Source organism: Odocoileus virginianus, chromosome 15 (genome assembly GCF_023699985.2).
Source record: "Odocoileus virginianus isolate 20LAN1187 ecotype Illinois chromosome 15, Ovbor_1.2, whole genome shotgun sequence".
Classification (NCBI taxonomy): Eukaryota; Metazoa; Chordata; class Mammalia; order Artiodactyla; family Cervidae; genus Odocoileus; species Odocoileus virginianus.
The window spans coordinates 5,492,032-5,510,969 of NC_069688.1; the positions used below are offsets into that span (position 1 = coordinate 5,492,032).

General features: G+C 46.4%; 1 protein-coding gene across 3 annotated transcripts in view; it reads left to right on the top strand.

The window, feature by feature from the left end:
* Window positions 1-18,938, top strand: part of ZFAT (zinc finger and AT-hook domain containing) — a 146,012-nt gene that overhangs the window by 98,671 nt on the left and 28,403 nt on the right. For all 3 annotated transcript variants that reach the window (XM_020893094.2, XM_070476962.1, XM_070476961.1), the window contains 2 exons: window positions 6,205-6,343; window positions 15,975-16,093. In XM_020893094.2, the coding sequence (XP_020748753.2) occupies window positions 6,205-6,343; window positions 15,975-16,093 (258 nt within the window). The remainder of the gene's footprint in view (window positions 1-6,204; window positions 6,344-15,974; window positions 16,094-18,938) is intronic.

The window sequence follows — 18,938 nt, forward strand, 5'->3', positions numbered from 1 at the left end:
AATGCTCTCTAGGAATGTCCCTTCTCAGCCTCATCATGTGTCTTACGATTTACAGTCTTGGTCCTTTTCCGCATGAATATGCATGTTTTTCTTTTTGACTGGCTCACTCCCCAGACTGGTACAGACATACTCTTTAGTGATTGACCTGGCCAGCAGGTGTTTCTCTTGCTCCAGGGTGAGGGGCCTGCATGTGACTCTGCTGAAAGGGAGCAGGCTGTGGGGATGTGCTCTGAAAATTTGTGAAGCATTATAGTCTCCCAGCTCAGGACCTCATCCTGAACATCCGCCAAGGGCCAGGCTTTAATTTTTTCCATGATGTCTGATGGTACCTGGCAGATGGTGTGGTTCGTTGTTTTTGTTAGACTGTTTCGTCTGTGAGGCACTTTGTTCTAGTTTTTGTTCTAGACTCACCACAGAGGCAACACTTAATTATCACTTGTGGAGTGAGCAAATGAGTAAATGAATCGATTCTATAGAACTGCAGTGACAAAGGCCGATCACAGAAGCCATCCAGGTGGAGGCGGGCTTCTGGGCTCCTAGGAAGGCTTGTAGCCACAAGGGCACAGAGTTCAGTGGCTTGTCCTTGCTGGGCCCTGCCTGCTCTTCATTCTGCCCTCAGTTCCCTGCGTGGCCTTGAACCCTTAGTATTTCCTTCCCTTGTAGCAGCGAGGGGCAGTGAGGTTAAAGTGAGAAAAAGTAAATGTAACCAAGCGTGCTCCCAAGGTCCCGGGGTCTTTCAATTCACCCAGCGCTGTTGACCCCCGGCCGTGAGCCAGACACGGCATGAGTCAGGAGGCCCCATGTGGCCCGGCAGGAGCTGTTCTCAGCAAGGCGCGGATTTAATATCTAGAAGCGTGGTGTTTTCTCACGGCAGGCACAGAGGGCCCCGCTTCATCATTGTGTTTCTTTTAGGAAGTGCTCAATGGAGATTCCCGTCAAAGGGAATGTGTGCAGTCTTTTTCTGGTGTGTTCCTTGGAAGCTGGTGGAAACGTAGGCATGGTGGACTTCGGTGTGGCAGTGTTGTCCACCGTCTGACCCGCAGTTTTGGAGGTGGCAGCGGGTGGCAGGGAGCTCCACGGGCCATGCAGATGAGGGGCTGTGCAGCGAAAGGTCCCCACGGGGGGGGACCAGGATAGCGAGGCTGGGGAAGCAAAGTGAGCAGTTTGTTTTACCAGAACTTTCTGGGCTGGAAATACTCCTATGAAAACAGCACTATCTTATTGGTTCTGTAACTGAAAACAGTGATTTGCAAAACTGAAAATACATCATAATAGGGAAAGCTACAGAAATCATCTGTTCAATCCATCCCCCAGGGGTGATTGTTGCTAATGCGGGCTTGTCTGCACGGGCCTTGCGGTCTGTGCATGAGTAGCTGAGGGCCCCCAGCCCAGCCCAGCTTCATGCTCCTCAGCCTGACTTGGTGCTGGCTTGCATTTTAGAAAATTGGTGTCCCCCTCAGACATTCATGAAAAAAAAAAATCTCATCTTCCCACCGGGTTTCTTTGCTGCAGATTTACTGCTGTAAATCTTAGAGGTGTCCTAAAACCCAAGCCCCAGGGCAGCGCTTGCATAATCTAGGACATCTCTCCACATTGTGACTTGATTCAGGTTCGGTGATGCTACTGTGATAGTTCATATTTCCTCCGGACCTGTCACCAGGTCTTTTAGAGAGAGCTCCCAACTGCAGTGTTCTTTTTGGACATTTTCAGACATGCTGAAGGGCAGATGTGTGAGAACCTTGTTTTCTAGTGTCAGCATAATTTCCATCCCACTGATAAAAGAAAAGAAAGCTAAAAATTGCTTTATATGTCAGGGTATGAATGCTGTTGCTGCTGTGCTGTTATTAATATTAATAATGCTGCTCATTGGGGACTGTGTCATTCAAGTCATTTATCTAAGTTACGTGTGATCATCAAAACCCTTGTGAAGAGAGTGTTTTTGGTCACATATTGTCCCATTTGATCACACATTTCTTTTTTACTTCTCTTGTTGTGAGATAGAATGCACATCCAGAATATCAGATGTACACACGAGTGTGTGGGTGATGAATAATTGTGGTGTGAACACTCATGTCCCACTGCCCAGAGATGGGCCATTGCCTGTCCTCAGACCTCCTTCATGGGCCCACCCCCTTCTCTACCCAAGGTGTGACTGTTAACCTGAGAATTACTTTCTGGTTTTCTTAGTGGTTCTACCATTGCCTATGCAGACTAATTTAGCAACATTGCATGCTTTTGAACTTTATATTATCCATATGTCTGGATATGGGTATGCATCTATTTATGGGTTTATATATATATGGATTTAAATATATATAAGGGTTTCCCTGGTGGCTCATATGATAAAGAATCTGCCTGCAATGCCGGAGCGGAGAAGGCAATGTCACCCCACTCCAGTACTCTTGCCTGGAAAATCCCATGGATGGAGGAGCCTGGTAGGCTGCAGTCCATGGGGTCGCGAAGAGTTGGACACGACTAAGCGACTTAGTTCACTTTTCACTTTCATGCATTGGAGAAGGAAATGGCAACCCCTCCAGTGTTCTTGCCTGGAGAATCCCAGGGACAGAGGAGTCTGGTGGGCTGCCGTCTATGGGGTCACACAGAGTCGGACACGATTTAAGCGACTTAGCAGCAGCAGCAGCAGCAATGCCGAAGACCTGGGTTTGATCCCTGAGTTGGGAAGATCTCTAGGAGGAGGGCACGGCGACCCACTCCAGTATTCTTGCCTGGAGAATCCCCTAGACAGAGGAGCCTGGTGGGCTACAGTCCATGGGGTCGGAGAGGTAGACACAACTAAGTGACTGAGCACGCACACATATATATGTAAATCCACATATAGATATATATCCATATCTAGATATATGGATTTATATATGGAATTTATTTTATTCTTTGTTCTGAACTTGGCTTCTTTACTGAATGGTATGTTGGTGAGACTGCATGTCATCCTCCTCCATCCATTTTTTCTTTATAAACTGATGGTTCTATGATCTTTTTCTTCTTTTAAACATTATTTATTTATTTGGCTGCACTGGGGTCTTAGCTGTGGCATGCAGTATCGGACCAGGAATCAAACCCAAGCTCCCTGCATCGGGAGCACGGCGCTTGGCCACTAGACCACCGGGAAGTCCCCGTCCGTACTCCCTGGTGTGAAATAGCAGGTACTGTGCAGCGCTTGCGGGCACGTTCACCCCCCGGGTGTGGGGGACGGTGGGGCTCTCTCTGTGGCATCTCTGTCACCAGCTTGGCTGCTGCGCGCCGTCTGCGCAGCTGTCCACGAGAACCCCCGGGGTGGACACACCTGGCGGGCACTTGGCAGGGCCGTAGGCGCGTCTTCAGCTTCACAAGGCAAAGCCCAACCACTTCCCACAGTGGCTGTGCCAGGTTATGCCAGCAGCGGGGTGCCCGGCCTGGAGCCTCTGCTGCTCTGTGTCCAGGGGGACGTGCAGGATGGCCAGCCTGCTGGGCCTGCGCCGGCCTCTCCGTGTGGCTTTATTTTCATGTTCATGATGGTTAATGGAATTGAGCCCTTTTCCATAAATTTTTCTGGCCATTTGGATTTATTTCTCTTTCCTTTTTTTTTAAATACTGTTCAAATATTTCCTCATGTTTTTCTATTGAGTGGTTTTGCTTTCTTGCTTGTTTTCTGGAATCCTTCATGTATCTGGGGTGGGGATCACACTTTTTGGGTTACATGTTATAAATACAGTCTCATGCTGTGGCTCCCCATCCCCCCCCATCTCTTTTAAAGTTGTTACATTTAATGTTACTTTAAGAAACATTTCATCCAGAGTTTTAATTTTAGTTGTGGTTTTTCTGTTCCACTGTCTCATTTTAGGCCTCTAGATCTTGTTTTCACCATGGCAGCAGCTGGATGGGTGGTTCCTTGCCTCAGTCTTGTTCCTTTCAAATAACCCGCCCTCCATTCATTTCCAGAATGAAAACTCTGAAATTGGCACGTCACCCCCTGCCTGATACCCACCAGGAATGTTGTCCCGAGTCAGTTTCCTAACACAGCGTGTAGCGTGTCCCCCTGTGACCTGGCCGCCTTCCACCCTCTTCCCAGCCCCACCCAGCCCCACCTTGTCGCAGCCCTCCTGGAAGGGCCTGTGTTCCACCCGGCTTACCTTGGCAGTCCTCGTTTGTCCAAGTTGATGGTCAGACTTGGGCTGCCTTATGTTCGGGAAATGCACGCAAACCAAACCATGCCCCTCCCAGGGAAGATAGGTGGGAAGTCAGATCATCTCTTCATTGCTGGCTGGACCAGGGGCCCAAAATCTAGCACAGACAAGTGGTAGGGCTGGGAGATTGTGAAGCTTTGGGCAAATTCCTTAACCCTTTTGTGTTTCAGTTTTTTTTAATCTGTGAAATAGGAATAGCAGTTGTACCTACTGTAGGAGGTTGTGAGATTTGCAGGAATTAATCCATGCAAGACTTAGAACTCTTTGGCATATGGTAGCTATCGGTAAAGGTGAGCTAAAATAGTCATAAATCATGGTAGGTTACGCTACTTCACAAATGCACTGTAACACCATGTTGTAGGCATGACGGCAGCTTCCTGCCTCATTTTTGATCCACTTTCTTTTTTGTCGTTTTGTCTCACATGCACTATAGGACTGCAGCCTGCATATATTTTCCTCATAACTCTTAGCTGGATGCTGGCCTGAAAGCTCTCAATAAATAACTTTCCTTTGAGATATAGTGTCATTTGCTATCTGCAAGTATCTGACTTAGGAAACAAGTGTTGTGATTTAGTTTGCCTAGATAGCATTTAATCTTTGCAGTTGATATCTAAGTCCAAAAACTCGTGTGCATTCAGGGAATCAGAAGTCTCTCATTTGTCACCGTGTCCCCAGGTGAGAACAAGGTCTGACTCATAGCAGGATGTCAGTAAATACAATATATGCTTCATAAATGGAATCCCAAGAGGTGCCCTGTTCATGATGCAGTCAGACCCTATGCCTGGCAGTGGGTATGGGGCATTGCCCACGCTCCACTTTGCCTCCGTCTCCTGCCCTGCAGTGACTACCCCAGCAGAAGTCCTTGCTGAAATGTGGCAACGTCCCACAAGTTCAAGATTGTTCTGTGTGAAAAGCCCAGATGCGGCTCAGGCACGTTGTTTAGGGAGAGAGGGTCCCAAGAAGATGTTAGGTAGTGATTGAATTCCTATAAAAAGTGATGATGTACCAGGGAATGGAATAGATGGAAAGGTTTGTACTCCTAAACCTTGGAGCCGTTCAGTAGTGCAGGGGGCCAGGGGGCTGACCTCCATGCCTGTAACAAAGGCTGAGATTACAGACGTCAGAGATGAAAGAAGGCTGTCTCGTCACGGAGGGAGGTTTGGTCACAGCCAATCTTTGAAAGCTTCCCTTCTGGCTTTAAGAATTGAAGATTTTCATAGAAATCAGTAGCTCAGAAACTTGAGTTCTCTTTTGGACTCACCTGCCCATTTTTTGACCTATCTACTCAAACGTTTTGGGAGTTCTTTTCATTAGCAATTCCACCAAGGAGCAGGTGTGGGGAAATACATGGAGTTGAAACTCTTATGAGGCAGTTTCTCTGCTTTGCTCTAAGAAGGATGGAATTGGCTCTCAAACCTGAAGTTAGGTTCATAGGACAATTTCTCATTTTAATTGTCCCTCTTGCCTCTGTGTCCACTGACCACCCAGCACTGGCAGGAGAGCATTTTTTTGGTTGTTCTTTTTGATTTCTGTGCAAATGCTAATGTTCCAAAAATAATTTCATAGAACTCGCCTATACGGAGAAAGGCAAGTACGTCAGAATTAATGGTAAGGGGAGTTACTTGAATAGCATTCACTTGAAAAAAAAAGTGATAGATTCTTGTGTTGAATTTTTTGTGATTTTCTTCTTGAACAAGAAATATAAACTCTGGGGTGAACAACAGAGAACGATATGAAAGCAGCCTCGTTTAGCAGAGTCACCTCCTGCTCTGGGGACTCCTGCCCAATCACTTGGGGGGTTCCCTGCAGAGGCAGGACTCAGCCACCCCAGGTTTGTGCCTTTTCCTGGAGCATTTCCCGAGGCACGGTCTGCTCCTTGCAGGCCTTCCAGGAAGTGCCTGCTCCATGGATGGGGGAGTCGAGGAGGAGGAGCGGGGTGGAGGGTGGGGGGGGCCCTTCCTTCCCCTGGAGGCTGATGGCACAGGGGCTGGCCTGGCCCTAACCCCCCTCCTTGTCCCCCCAGCCTTTCCGCTGCGCCCACTGCCATTACTCATGCAACATCTCGGGCTCCCTGAAGCGGCACTACAACCGGAAGCACCCCAACGAGGAGTACAGCAACGTGGGCACCGGGGAGCTGGCGGCCGACGCGCTCATCCAGCAAGGTAGGCGAGCGGCTGCGCCCTTGTGCCCGGCCGAGCCCCCCAGGCAGCTCTGCGCCCTCCCTCAGCACAGCCCGCGCGTTCCTGGTCGTCACCGTTCGCTTCCTTCTCTTCCCAGTGAGCGTCAGTGTTACTTGTGGCCAGGGCCATGTTACAGCAACCTTAATGGAAACCTTAGGGGTTCCCCGGTGGCTCAGACGGTAAAGAATCTGCCTGCAGTATGGGAGACCTGGTTTCAATCCCTGGGTCAGGAAGATCCCCTGGAGAAGGGAATGGCAGCCCACTTCAATGTTCTTGCCTGGAGAATCCCATGGACAGAGGAGCCTGGCAGGCTGTAGTCCACGGGATCACAGAGTTGGACACAGCTGAGCAACTAACACTTTCACTTTTGATGGAAATCTTCAACGAAAAAAGTGATACATTTTACCACCCTTCCCATAATGTTCGTTTATTGATACAGTCATCCCTTGTTATCAGCAGGGGATCAGTTCCAGGATCCTCATACCCACCGTCTGAGTATGCTCAAGTTGCTTGTGTAAAATGGCAGAGAACAGTTGGTGTCTGCATTTTCAGCCCCACATAGGATGCGGAACCTGGGGGTTCGAAGGGTCAACTGTGTGGCCTTTTGTCCTTAGTCCATGCACACTTTTTGCACAAGTGGAAGTTCGTGGCTAACTTTCTTTACTTAACGTTGATTAACACGCACAGTTTGTCTTCCTTTGTTGTGCCGTCTTCCTACTTCAACTTCTCAGGGCTTTTGCAGTACAGCATTGAAGGGGAACACCCCATTTTATTTATTTCAAATATTCATTTACTTTGCTTTTCTGGCTGCGCTGTGTCTCTATTGCAGCACACAGGCTCAGGAGTTGGGCACATGGGCTTAGTTGCCCTGAGTCATATGGGATCTTAGTTTCCCTGATCAGGGATGAAACCCCTGTCCCCTCCATTGGAAGGTAGATTGTTAACCACCAGACCACTAGGAAAGTCCCACCCTACTTTATATTTAACCATACTCCTGTTGTTGAACATTGCAGGGTTTCTAGATTTTTCTTTTACTGCAACTATAAACAGCACTATATTAAGCACATTTATGGGTGGGGTTCTTAATCCAAAAATATTTGAGTGCTCAGATTACGTGATCCTCCTGAAAAGAAGAAATGCTTTAGAACATTTAAAGAGAATGAATGAAAACTCTAACATCTTTGAAACGTTCGGGGGTTTTTCTAAACACGGTCACGTTTCCATTTGCGAGGGTTAGGCTCGCGTGCTGTTGCTGCATGGAAATGCCGTTGTGTTCATGTCTGTGCTCTGGTGATTCAGCTGGAAAGTGATTGCAGTGTGCAGTGCATCAGTGGTTGCTCTTTCCTGGCTCCTGTGGCTCTTTGAAGCTGAAGACCCATTTTAGAAACCTCCCACCCTCCCCCACCATCCCGGTGCGTGAATCTCCACTTGCTGTAACCACCATGAAAGGTGTCCTAATGTAAAACAGATGAATTGACTGTATCCTTCAGCACTCCCAGTGACGGGCCTTATGTACGGAAATAGACGAGCAGCAGAGAACTCGGATAATTTTAAGTCATCCATCTGGGATAATGGGGGCATGTGCCTGGTGTTGGCATTAAAGGCAGTTTCTAGGAGTTGGAGGGCAGGCTGGAGTGTTGCCATTCGGGCAAGTTACCCACCCTCCACTGGTGGGCCCGAACCTCGCCTGGAGCTCACAGCCACTATCACACAGGATCACAGGAGGATGAAACAAGAACACTTGGGTGTCTGGCACTTAGTACATTTGCATTCCTTTTTTTTTTTTTTCTTTTCTGAAAATATGCTAAGGCTTCTAGAGCCGGTGTATCATTTTTGAGGACCCCGCTGTCCAGGAATCACAGAAGAGAGGGTGGATTGCCTTCAGTTCAGTTCAGTCACTCAGTCATGTCTGACTCTTTTTGACCCCATGGACTGTAGCACGCCAGGCTTCCGTGTTCATCACCAACTCCCAAAGCTTACTCAAACCATGTCCATCGAGTCGGTGATGCCATCCAACCATCTCATCCTCTGTCCTCCCCTTCTCCTAGGTTGCCTTCAAGTCACAGTAAATAATTGGAGTACAGGATTCATTTCAACATCGTTCACACTCTTAGGCTGGATTGGCGGGAAATAGATGTTTACTTGGTCATTGGGACAGGTGTGGGGATCTGATTGATGCCTCTGTCATAGTTCCCTGCTTTCAGACTTTCATTACTACCTTGCACAAAATGTGCTGAGGTCAAGTTGCTTCATGCCCTACATTTTCTTCATGCCCCAAGTTAACTTTCTAACTTGCTCTATAATCAGTTGGCATTCCCTGGGTTTTCTAATCTTTGCAGGGCTATTTTTGGCCTTCATGTGTGTATTTATTTATTTTTGCTATGCTTCCATCAAGAGACTCACGTGGAAGGAAGCAATGAAATGTGTTTTGGCTCATAGGAGACACCATGCCTCTGTGTCTTGGCAGGAGAACTGTCTCTGAAATCCGAGAGCTGGTTAAGGGTTAGTGCAGCTCAGAGCCCTCAAGAACACACAGTTCTTGCTGTCCTTGCATCTGAGGGAGAGGAGAGAGGGAGAAGATGAAGCTGAATAAATAGCTGACTATAATGCTGAGTTGTTTGGGATCACTCACTGGGACTTTTCTCATTTTCTTTTGATTAATTTCATGTAATTCTCCCCATCCTTGTTTGGTTTTATTTTCCTCTTCTACCAACCCCTCAAAAATTATTTTCCTGGGACTTTATAATTTCTTCTTTTGAGATAGAGGAATAGGTCTTAAAATGACATAATAAAAAACCACACATATACCTATGACCGATGCATATTGATGTATGGAAGAAACATATTGTAAAATAATTATCCTCTGAATAAGTAAATTAAAAAGTATTTCTAAAATTAAAAAAAAATGTAAAAAATCATAAATGTAGTTTTCTCAAAACGATGTTGCAGTCTCCTGAAACCAAGTGCAGGGACTCCTTGTCCATCCGCTGTGTTGAAATAGTGATACACGGGAGCCATCGATTGCTGAGAAGGATGGTTCTGCCCCAGGCTCAGGGGTTTGCAGAGGGGGTCCGAGCACTTTTGTAGAGGAGGCGGGGAGAGGACCTAAAAGCCTGAGGTTTCCGCTTCGGGCAGGTTTCTCATGGAAGGGACTGTGGTGTTTTCCCTGCAGTTGGGTCCTTTTCCACGAACCCTGGAATGGAGGCTGCTGGGGCATCTGCCCGTCGTGTTTTAGAAATGTTTACCAGCTGGCTTTCCCAGGGCGGGGGTTGGGGTGCTGATTTGTAGCATTTTTCAGTTTCTGTGCTGTGAATATTTCCACCAGGGCCAATTTCAAGCTTCCCATGTGATATCGCTGAGTTGAGCAGGGATGTGCCCAGACAGCTGCTAAGCTGGTTCCCACAGGCTCCAGCACACGTCTGGTCCTGGGGGCATAGGCTGCGTGCCAGCCGCGTGCCAGCTGGGCCTCAGCCAGAGGCGCTCGGACCCCAGTGCTTTCCTGGCAGTTAGACTTGTGCTGAACACTGTGTAAATGCTTCATCCCCTGTTTGTGTTTTATCTACTTCTGATGTTTTGAAAGCAGATCAATCTCTTATTTATTCCTCTCTGCCAGTCACTTGTTCATTAATACGGATTTGAGGCATTTTCCCACAAAATATGCATTTTCCTGTTGTATCGCTTCAGTGGGCCTCCCTCTTTCCTCCTCTTAAAAAGCCCAATGAAGCCAGCTCGAGAGCTGATTCACTAAAACCAGAGGTTGTGAGAGGCATCAGGTGCTTGGTGCTCAGCGTCACAAACTCTCAAGCTCGTTCCCGGAGCTCATGGTCTGGTAAGGATGGGCTGGTCCTTTTCCGGGGACCTCACGGCCCTCTTCAAGGCGCCCCAGGATTTTGGCATGAGTTTAGGGTTGGGAGCACAGCCCTAGAGCCCGTCTGTGATCACTGTGGCCCCTGGACCAGTTACTTAGCTTCTCCGAGCATCAGTTTGCAAAGATGAGATCTTATTCTCGAAGATCCCAGACCGTGCCTGACGTGTCACAAGTGCCTGATAAATGGCTCACATTCCTTATCGTGTCTATTCCATTGCCTTCTTCACAGGGTATCTTAAGCTCATCGTGTTCCCCACACTGTGCGAGGCACGGGGCTGTGGTGGCATTTGTTGTCATTCTGGGTTGGGGATGAAGCCTGGGCAGCTCTTCCATGTTCTGATCTTCTAACAGAAAGTATGCGCTCCTTTTAACAGGCCCCATGTTGCTATAGGAGAAGCGTTCACTGCTTCTCTCCGGTGGTGAACCTTATCTCAGGTCCCTTGTTTTAAGGAGTCACTGGGCAGGGGGGTAGGTAAATGAGATAAGAAAAGATATGAGGAAGAGGGCCAGAGAAGGCTTAGTTTGTGGCATCTGCTGAAATCTTTGTGTTGTTTTGAACTGTTATATTAAGAGTGTAAATGTGTATATCCATACCTTTGATGTACATTCATGTCTTAGTTTTTTCACACCATATTCGGGGAAAGTAGTATAGAAAAAAATCCAGAAACTGTCAGCCAACCCAGGGATCAAACCCAGGTCTCCCACATTACAGGCGGATTCTTTACCAGCTGAGCCACAAGGGAAGCCCAAGAATACTGGAATGGGTAACCTATCCCTTCTCTAGGGAATCTTCCCGACCCAGGAATTGAACCGGGGTCTCCTGCTTTGCAGGCGGATTCTTTACCAACTGAGCTATCAGGGAAGCCCTTCCACACCAGATTCGGGGAAAATTGTATAGAAAAAAATCCAGAAACGGTCAGCTAACCTAGAGTTCTTTATTTGATTTTTGGACATTTTTATTTTGAAATTGTTTTCATTAGGGCTCAGATCCCATACATCACTGGAAGATGCTTCCAGTGATGTGATGCTGTGCTGTTGGTCGTTATTTTCTATGTTGCCTTATCTCTCATGAGGTTGGCATCATCTTTCCCATTTTAAAATGAGGAGGTGCAGAGAGGAAAAAGGACTGGATCCCAGCTACACAGTGTCCTTGTCATCATGCCAGACCCAGGTCCTGATTCAGAATCTGGCTTCTCACCACGGGTGGGCTGTGTCCCCTAACGTGAGTCTCAACTCTGCACTTGTTGAGGAGGAGGAAGAAGAGGAGATGTGGTCCTGTTGGGGATTGGTTTGCATTTGCTGGTGGTCACACGAGATCACACAAGGATGTGTTGAAAGGTTACACATGTGGGAGCTGTCTGCTTTGTCTTACTTCTTTGCCTTCAGGTCTGACTGCTAACTTGACCCAAGGCTGACTCTGGGACCTCTCTCTCTCTTTCCAGCCCTTCCCTGGTTGTCCAGAGGATCTCAGATCACCAAGATTTTGAGAAGTGTGTGGGAGGACCAGAAGGGATGAGGGAGACCTTGGTTAAGCTCTGACTCAGAGTCAGATGCACTTTGTTTTCCCTCTGCAGTATTTCCCCAAGTCCGACTTTGTGTTTCACATGTTAATAAAATAAAAGTCCTCTGTGTCCACTTTCCGTGGATCATTAAGCTGCCTTTGGTCCAGTCACCCTTGAGCGTCTGTATTAGGTTCTTATTGCTGCTGTAACAAATGACCACACTGTTGGTGGTGGTTTAAGACAGCACAGATTTATTATCTTGCCATTCTGAAGGTAAGGAGCCCAAGCTGGTCTCACAGGCTCAAGTCGGGTTCCCAGATATTCCTTCTGGAGTCTCAAGAGCAGGATGCCTTCTTTTCCCAGCTTCTGGAGGCTGTCTGCAGTCCTTGGCTCTGCCCCTCCTCCATCTCCAAAGCCAGCAGCCTTTCTTTGTCAGGTGACGGTGCTGGGGTCTGCTCTCCTGCCCGCTCTGAGAAGGATCCTTGTGATAAAATTGGGCCCGTCCAGATGGTGCAGGATAATCGCCCCATCTCCAGCCCCTTACCTGATGCTTACCTCTGAGATCCTTTCCGCCACCTGAGGTTTCATTTTCACATGTTCCAGGGTTTAGGACATGAATATCTCTGGGGAGCCTGTTATTCTGCTGGCCCCACACTGTCTTCTTCTTCTTCTTTTTTTTTTTGCTTTTTATTTTGTACTTGGGTACAGCTGATTAACAATGTTGTGGTAGTTTCAGGTAGACAGCGAAGGGACTTGGCCATCCATATGTGTGTATCTGTCTTCCCCTAAACTCCCCTCCCATCCGGGCTGCCACATGATGCTGAGCAGAGGTCCCTGTGCTGTATAATCGGCCCTGTTGGCTAGCTGTTTAAAATGTAGCCGTGTGTCCATGGTCATCCTGACGCCCTAACGGCCCCTTCCCCTTGGCCACCATAAGTTTGTTTTCTGAGTCTATGAGTCTGTTTCTGTTTTGTAAGTTCATTTGCATCATTTCCTTTTAGATTCCACATATAAGGGATGTCATATGATATTTCTCTTCTCTGACTTGATACACTGCCTTTTATAAGGATATAAGCTTTAGCATTTTTGCCTTCATAGGAAAAAAAGAACCCAAAAGACCAAGACCCAAGCATTCAAGGAAGTGGTTCTGAGTCACGTGAGCCAAGTGACAAATGCAGATCTCCTGACTGTCCAACCGAGTGTCTATGCCATTCTGGAAGTTATATTATTGAAAATGAAATTGAATTTTCAATAACGTCAGCCACTGCAAAGGAGTGAAAATAGTTTAACACTTGAAATTCCTCCAGAATAGATTGAATTCCAAAAAGAACAAAAGATGCCATGATGGAGTTTTCAAATTGCTCCTGAAATTCTGTCCTTTGGCTTGGTTCGTCTTTCCTTATGAGGAAGATTTCAACTTGTGGGGAGGGGGGGGTTGTGGTTTTTATGGGGTGCACTTAATATCAGGGCTGCAAGGAAACTCATTAGGTCTCCCCATGACCTTTGCCAAGTGTTGCCTAAGCATTTAATGAATTGAAGTGAAAATTAGTTTTTCTCGGTTTTGATGTCAATTACCTGGCACAGTTACACCTTCCATCTATATTACATATTTCCATTTGTTGTTCTTTAATTAAAGCCACCGTGATAAAGGTGGGAGTTTTAATTGATGTGGGGGCATTCTCATATTAATTTTAATTTAACCATGATATAAGGATGTTTTTTCTCTCTAAATTAGTTTCCACTAAAGAATAGCCCAGAAGGAATCCTTAATTTCATTTTAAAGCCTAAATTTAACCTTCAGTAGTTTGTTTGTGTTCATTGCCACATTTTAAGTCTTTATAGAAGCAATGTCAGCTTAACCCAAAGACAAGGTGGTGGTTCTCGTGCCTTGGAGGGTTTTAAAAGATAACTGTAAGAAAATGCATCATTCTAGATGATGAACAAGTAATAACAAAGAAGATTAAGAACTAAGTTTAATTATCCTCTGGGCAAGAAAGAACAAGCTCATTTGATTTTGCCTAAAAAAGTGCAGTATGTTTGAGTTTCAGAAAACAACTATCTAAGCTGCCTTTTCTATAGAATGTTATAGAAGTTCAGGATTTGGTAACCATTGCCAGTCTCTGTGGGCTTCCCAGATGGCACTAGTGGTAAAGAAACCGTCTGCCAAGGCAGGAGACAAAAGAGACACAGGTTTATTTGAGCCCTGGGTCAGGAAGATCCCCCGGAGGAAGGCATGGCATTATTCTTGCCTGGAGAATCCTATGGACAGAGGAGCCTGGCAGGCTATGGTCCATAGCATCGCAAAGCGTTGGACACAGCGGAAGCGACTGAGCACTCACACGCAGGCCGCTGTCTGCGCTGACTCTGGCCGCTGTCTCTGTCACACCTGCTGTGCTCCTCCGCGCTGGCCCAGCGTGGAGAGGCCGAGGTTCAAGGGACTGAGCCGTCAGCCACCTGGGCAGGCTGCCATTCCTGCCCGGGGCCGTCTGGGGAACTGCCCACCACCTCAAGTGATAGACAAGACGCCCTGGTTACAGAGCGGTGCTCTCTAAGGTGCACTGACGTGGCGTTGATTCGGGGAGCTGGCGCAGCATAGCCGCATCCAAGAGATGCTTCAGTTCTGCGATGTGTCCCGTGAGATCCGTCTGGTTCTTGTACAATTTGTTAAGACAGCCTGTCATCAGGACAGAATTCCTCTCCCTCTTTCCTTAGGGCCCCAGTGAGCAGCGGGTAAACGCTGACACTGGGAAGGCCCAGGAGAGCACACAGATCCGGCGGAGACCAGGGGCCGAGTCAGCAGACAGGTGGACAGCCGCAGTGTCCGGAGGAGTGAAGGAGCGTGGCGAATGCAGAAGGCAGAGGAGAGAGAAGGGGAGAAGGGGAGGAGACGGGGCTGGGGAGGGCATCAGGGATGAGGCCACGCAGGGTCAGAGGCCACAGCAAGGAGCTAGGGTTTTGTTCTGGCTGTGAAGGGAAGCCGGTGGGGGCGCTTACACCTATGAGAGATGTGATTTCAGCTGAGTTTTTAAGACCAGTCGTTGTGCTGGGTGGAGAGCAGACGCACAGTGGCTGTGGGAGACCAGTTAGAGGCCTTCTGTTCCCACCTCACTGCCCTGGCCCCTTTGGGGCAGGCCTGATGCTGATAGCACTTGGCCTGACTCTAGCCTGCTCAACGTCCGGTAGGTTAGAGGCCTGATGCCGGGCTTCTCTGCTGAAGCTTAGATGATAAAGAACCCACGTGCCAACGCAGGAAATGTGGGTTCAATCCCTGGGTTGGGAAGATCCCCTGGAGGAAGAAATGGCAACCTACTCCAGTATTCTTGCCTGGAGCATCCCATGGACAGAGGAACCTAATGATGGGCTACAGTTGATGGGGTTGCAAAGAATTGGATGCAACAGCACCACTGGGACTACAACTAACCTCCCAGGGGACTAGTGTGCTTCTGAAAGCATGTCCTGATCAGTCACTTCCCTGTAGTAACACTTAGGTGAAACTGACACAGCATTCATTGTAAACCAGCTGTGCTTCAGATGAACAAATAAGCAAATGATTTTTGTCCAGCTCCAAATTTAGTTACTGCTTCTGATAAAATCTTAGATAGGTAGTCTTTGTATGACTTTCAGTTTTTTTTTTTTTTTAATTCTAGAGTTTTATATTCTCTTAATTAAAGCATGCAGGTACTTCCTGGAATATGTGTCAGATTTAATCAGTTAAATAAATAGTGACATTTCAAGGATGTGACCAGCTTTTTCATTTGTCCTTTACAGGGATATTCAAGTGGGGATTTATATACCTGGCTTCACTTCTGACGTGAAGGAGACTGAGCATCTGGCCCTCAGCCTTAGTGTTTTAGGACAAAAGAGATTGAGAAAAGCAACCATTGTCCTTCAGTTATTTTTCGCTTTCTAAATTATTTGTTATTTTCAAATAAAAATGTGAAGAAATGATTTAAGCCACTTTATCCACTCGGCCAAAGGAATGGTATTACTCATCTTGGCTCTCTGTCACCTAAAATATTAAATGTGTATTAGATTCTCTGCAAATTCTGATTCAATAAATGAAAAGAAATGCATTAAGTTTTAAAATCTCTGCTCTGAAAAGCATATTGACCTGCTGCTATTCTGTTTACTAGTAAAGGAAGCTTGGATTGAAAGCAAAGACTGGAGACGGACGCCTCTCGTAGGCTTGGGGCGTTCGGACGGAAGGCGGTGCGCGCTCTCTGACCTGTGTCTGTGCTTCCAGGTGGTTTGAAGTGTCCCGTGTGCAGCTTCGTCTACGGCACCAAATGGGAGTTCAACAGGCACCTGAAGAACAAGCACGGCCTGAAGTTGGTGGAGAGCGAAGGGGACCCCAAGTGGGAGGTACACTTGAAAGCTTGGTCTTGATCGTGACTTTGCTCAGCACAGACAACCAACCAGGCAAGCCCAGTGCCGTTCCTCGGAGCAGTGGGTTTTCTGGTGGGAAACTGGGACATCTTTTCGAACCCTGTCTCCCATCTGATGGGGGTATACTGGGTGAGGTCCGGGCCATGCGTGTGACTTCTTACGCTGAGTTGCGTTTAGACTGGTTTGTGAATGAATGTCTGCATCGGGCTCATTGATATTTTTACTTCTGTTATCTTGAATCCACGGTTTCAGAAACTGCATCTGAAAGAAAAATGCACGACAGGGTATATATTGTTGGTCCCCACCCAGAGAGCAGAGAAGGGCCCCGCTTGCTGATTTTAGGTCCTCGTCTCCCTCAGCTGAAGGCTCCTCCCTGTCACCTTTGTTTTCCAATCAGATGTTGGAACCAGCTCCTGGCTGAATTCTATAGTAGCTGTATTTTGTAAGCCAGTAGCTGTTTCTCTTTTCAGGTACCAGGGGTCACTACCAAATTAAAGTTTGCCTGAGATGGAGTTTCTTAACCTCAGTGCTGCTGAAATTATGATCTGGACAATTCTTTGTTGTAGAGGGCTACACTTCGCGTTTTAGAATGTTTAGTAGCATCATTGACCTCTGCCCGTAAGGATCCACTAGCACAGCCATTTGTGAAAACCAGAGAGAAAGCACAGACATGGCCAGTGTTCCCCAGGAGTCAAAATGACCCTCAGCTGAGAACCACTTCCTGAGACATTTCTGTCTTATCAGAGTATCCAGTGGGTTTATTCCAGTTAAGAGTAAGGGCTCAGAAACAAATCCAACAACCGTGTGGGGGTTATTCCAGAAAGCAAGGGAAGGGTTGTCCAGGGGGAGGGAATGTGTTAATCTGTTAACATAACCCATCATGGTATCAGAACTAGGGAGAAAACTGAAATGATCATCTTCATAGATGCAGAAAAGGCATTTGACAAAATTCCACATCCACTGATTAAAAACAGTCAATAAAGCAGAATTTGATGCGTCCATCTTTAAGACAAAAAACATATGCTCAAAAGCCAGCATCTTAAGTTTCTCATTAGATTTGGGAACAAGATGAGGATGCCCTAGGGGGTCTGGTCTCTTAACATCATGGGAGGCCTCAGCTGGTATGTTGGACAAGGTAGGGGAAATAGAGGCGTAAGAATCAGAAAAGAAGAAATATCTCTGTAGATACAGGATTATGTTTTTGAAAATCTAACAATGAATGAAAATCTGCTACACATGATAAGCAGCAGATTAAAACATCAATATACAATAATCAATGGCTTTTATAGAGAGAGAACCTAGAACAAAAGAACAGAGATTTAAATGTGAAAACAGAGATATTTTACAAATACCAGAAGAAAACATAAGTGAATTTATTTGTAACTTGAGAGTGTGGAGAACTTTCTTAACTATAACTCAAAATCCAGATTCAATTAGGAAAAAGATTGAAAACAAATTAACCACATGAAAAATATTTTTAAAATTGTGTGTAAAAGAACTCATAGAGAGACAAATGACAAAAAAACTATTTTCAGTCGTATCATAGAAAAAAGGTGAATATCTTAATGTTGTAAAAGGCTTCTTCTAGAAATACTGATGAAAAAGATCAACAGCCTAATATGCAAGAGATAAGAAAGGTTTGAAGAAAAAGAAATGCAAGTGACCTTGACTCTCTGAAAGCATGATCAGCCTCACATGTAATAAATGTAATTAAAACTAGACAGAGACAGAATTTCTTACCTATTCGACTGGCAAGAATCCACAAGTTAGACATCATCTCTGCTGGAGAGGCTGAGTAAATAGGCATTCTCATACATTGCTGGTGGGAGTGCAAAACAGTGTGACCTTTATGAAGGGGAATCGAGCAATATCTACTGAAATTACATATGCGCTTCTTTTTCCATTAACTAAACAATCCCACTGTTAGAAAACTGTCCCAAGGCTATACTCACAAAAATGAGGGAAGGTGTCTACACAAGGCTGTTTATTACAACTCTATTAATGTAGTAGGTGAAGATTGTGTGTGTATGTGTGTGTGTACACCAATAGATTGATGCATAAATAATTCCAGATATATGTGTATACATGGTTAGTATACATGCATGTATTTCTTAGCTTTTTGTGCTTAGAGGGCCTAGAAACAGTGACCCCAACTGGCAATGAGTGTGCCTAGTCTCCAGGTCTTGGTTTCTAACAGGATTCTCCAAGAAGAGGACCAGGGTCCCTTGGAAAAAGTGGTTGACTTCAGGGCAGAGGCAGAAATTACGTAAGGTGATCCTGGAGCATTTTGTAGTTTTAGAAAGTAACAACCATGTGCTCCGCAAAAATAAAACAGAAACGTGTCAAAATGACACAGGAGACAACCCAGAGAGTTCCTAGCCTTTCCCTTCTCAAGGGGATCTTCCCAACCCAGGGATCAAACCCAGGTTTCCCGCATTGCAGGTGGATTCTTTACCAGCTGAGCCACTAGTGAAGCCCAAGGATCCTGGGGTGGGCATCCTATCTGTTCTCCAGCAGGTCTTCCTGACCCAGGAATCGAGCCAGGGTCTCCTGCGTTGCAGGCAGATTCTTTACCAGCTGAGCTAACAGGGAATCCCCTAGAGAATTCCTAATGGCTCCAAAGTGGATCAATTTGAGTAACAAAGTAAATTATGATAGTATTGGACTAAAAAATCACTCAAAACCTAGGGTAAATATCTCTGCATCCATACTGATAAATGCTTGAATAAATAGTGGGGAAGGAACAATTCTTACCTACAGAAGAATTCTGATTAATCTAGAAAGAATGAGGGAAATAGAAAATTACCATTCGAACACCATA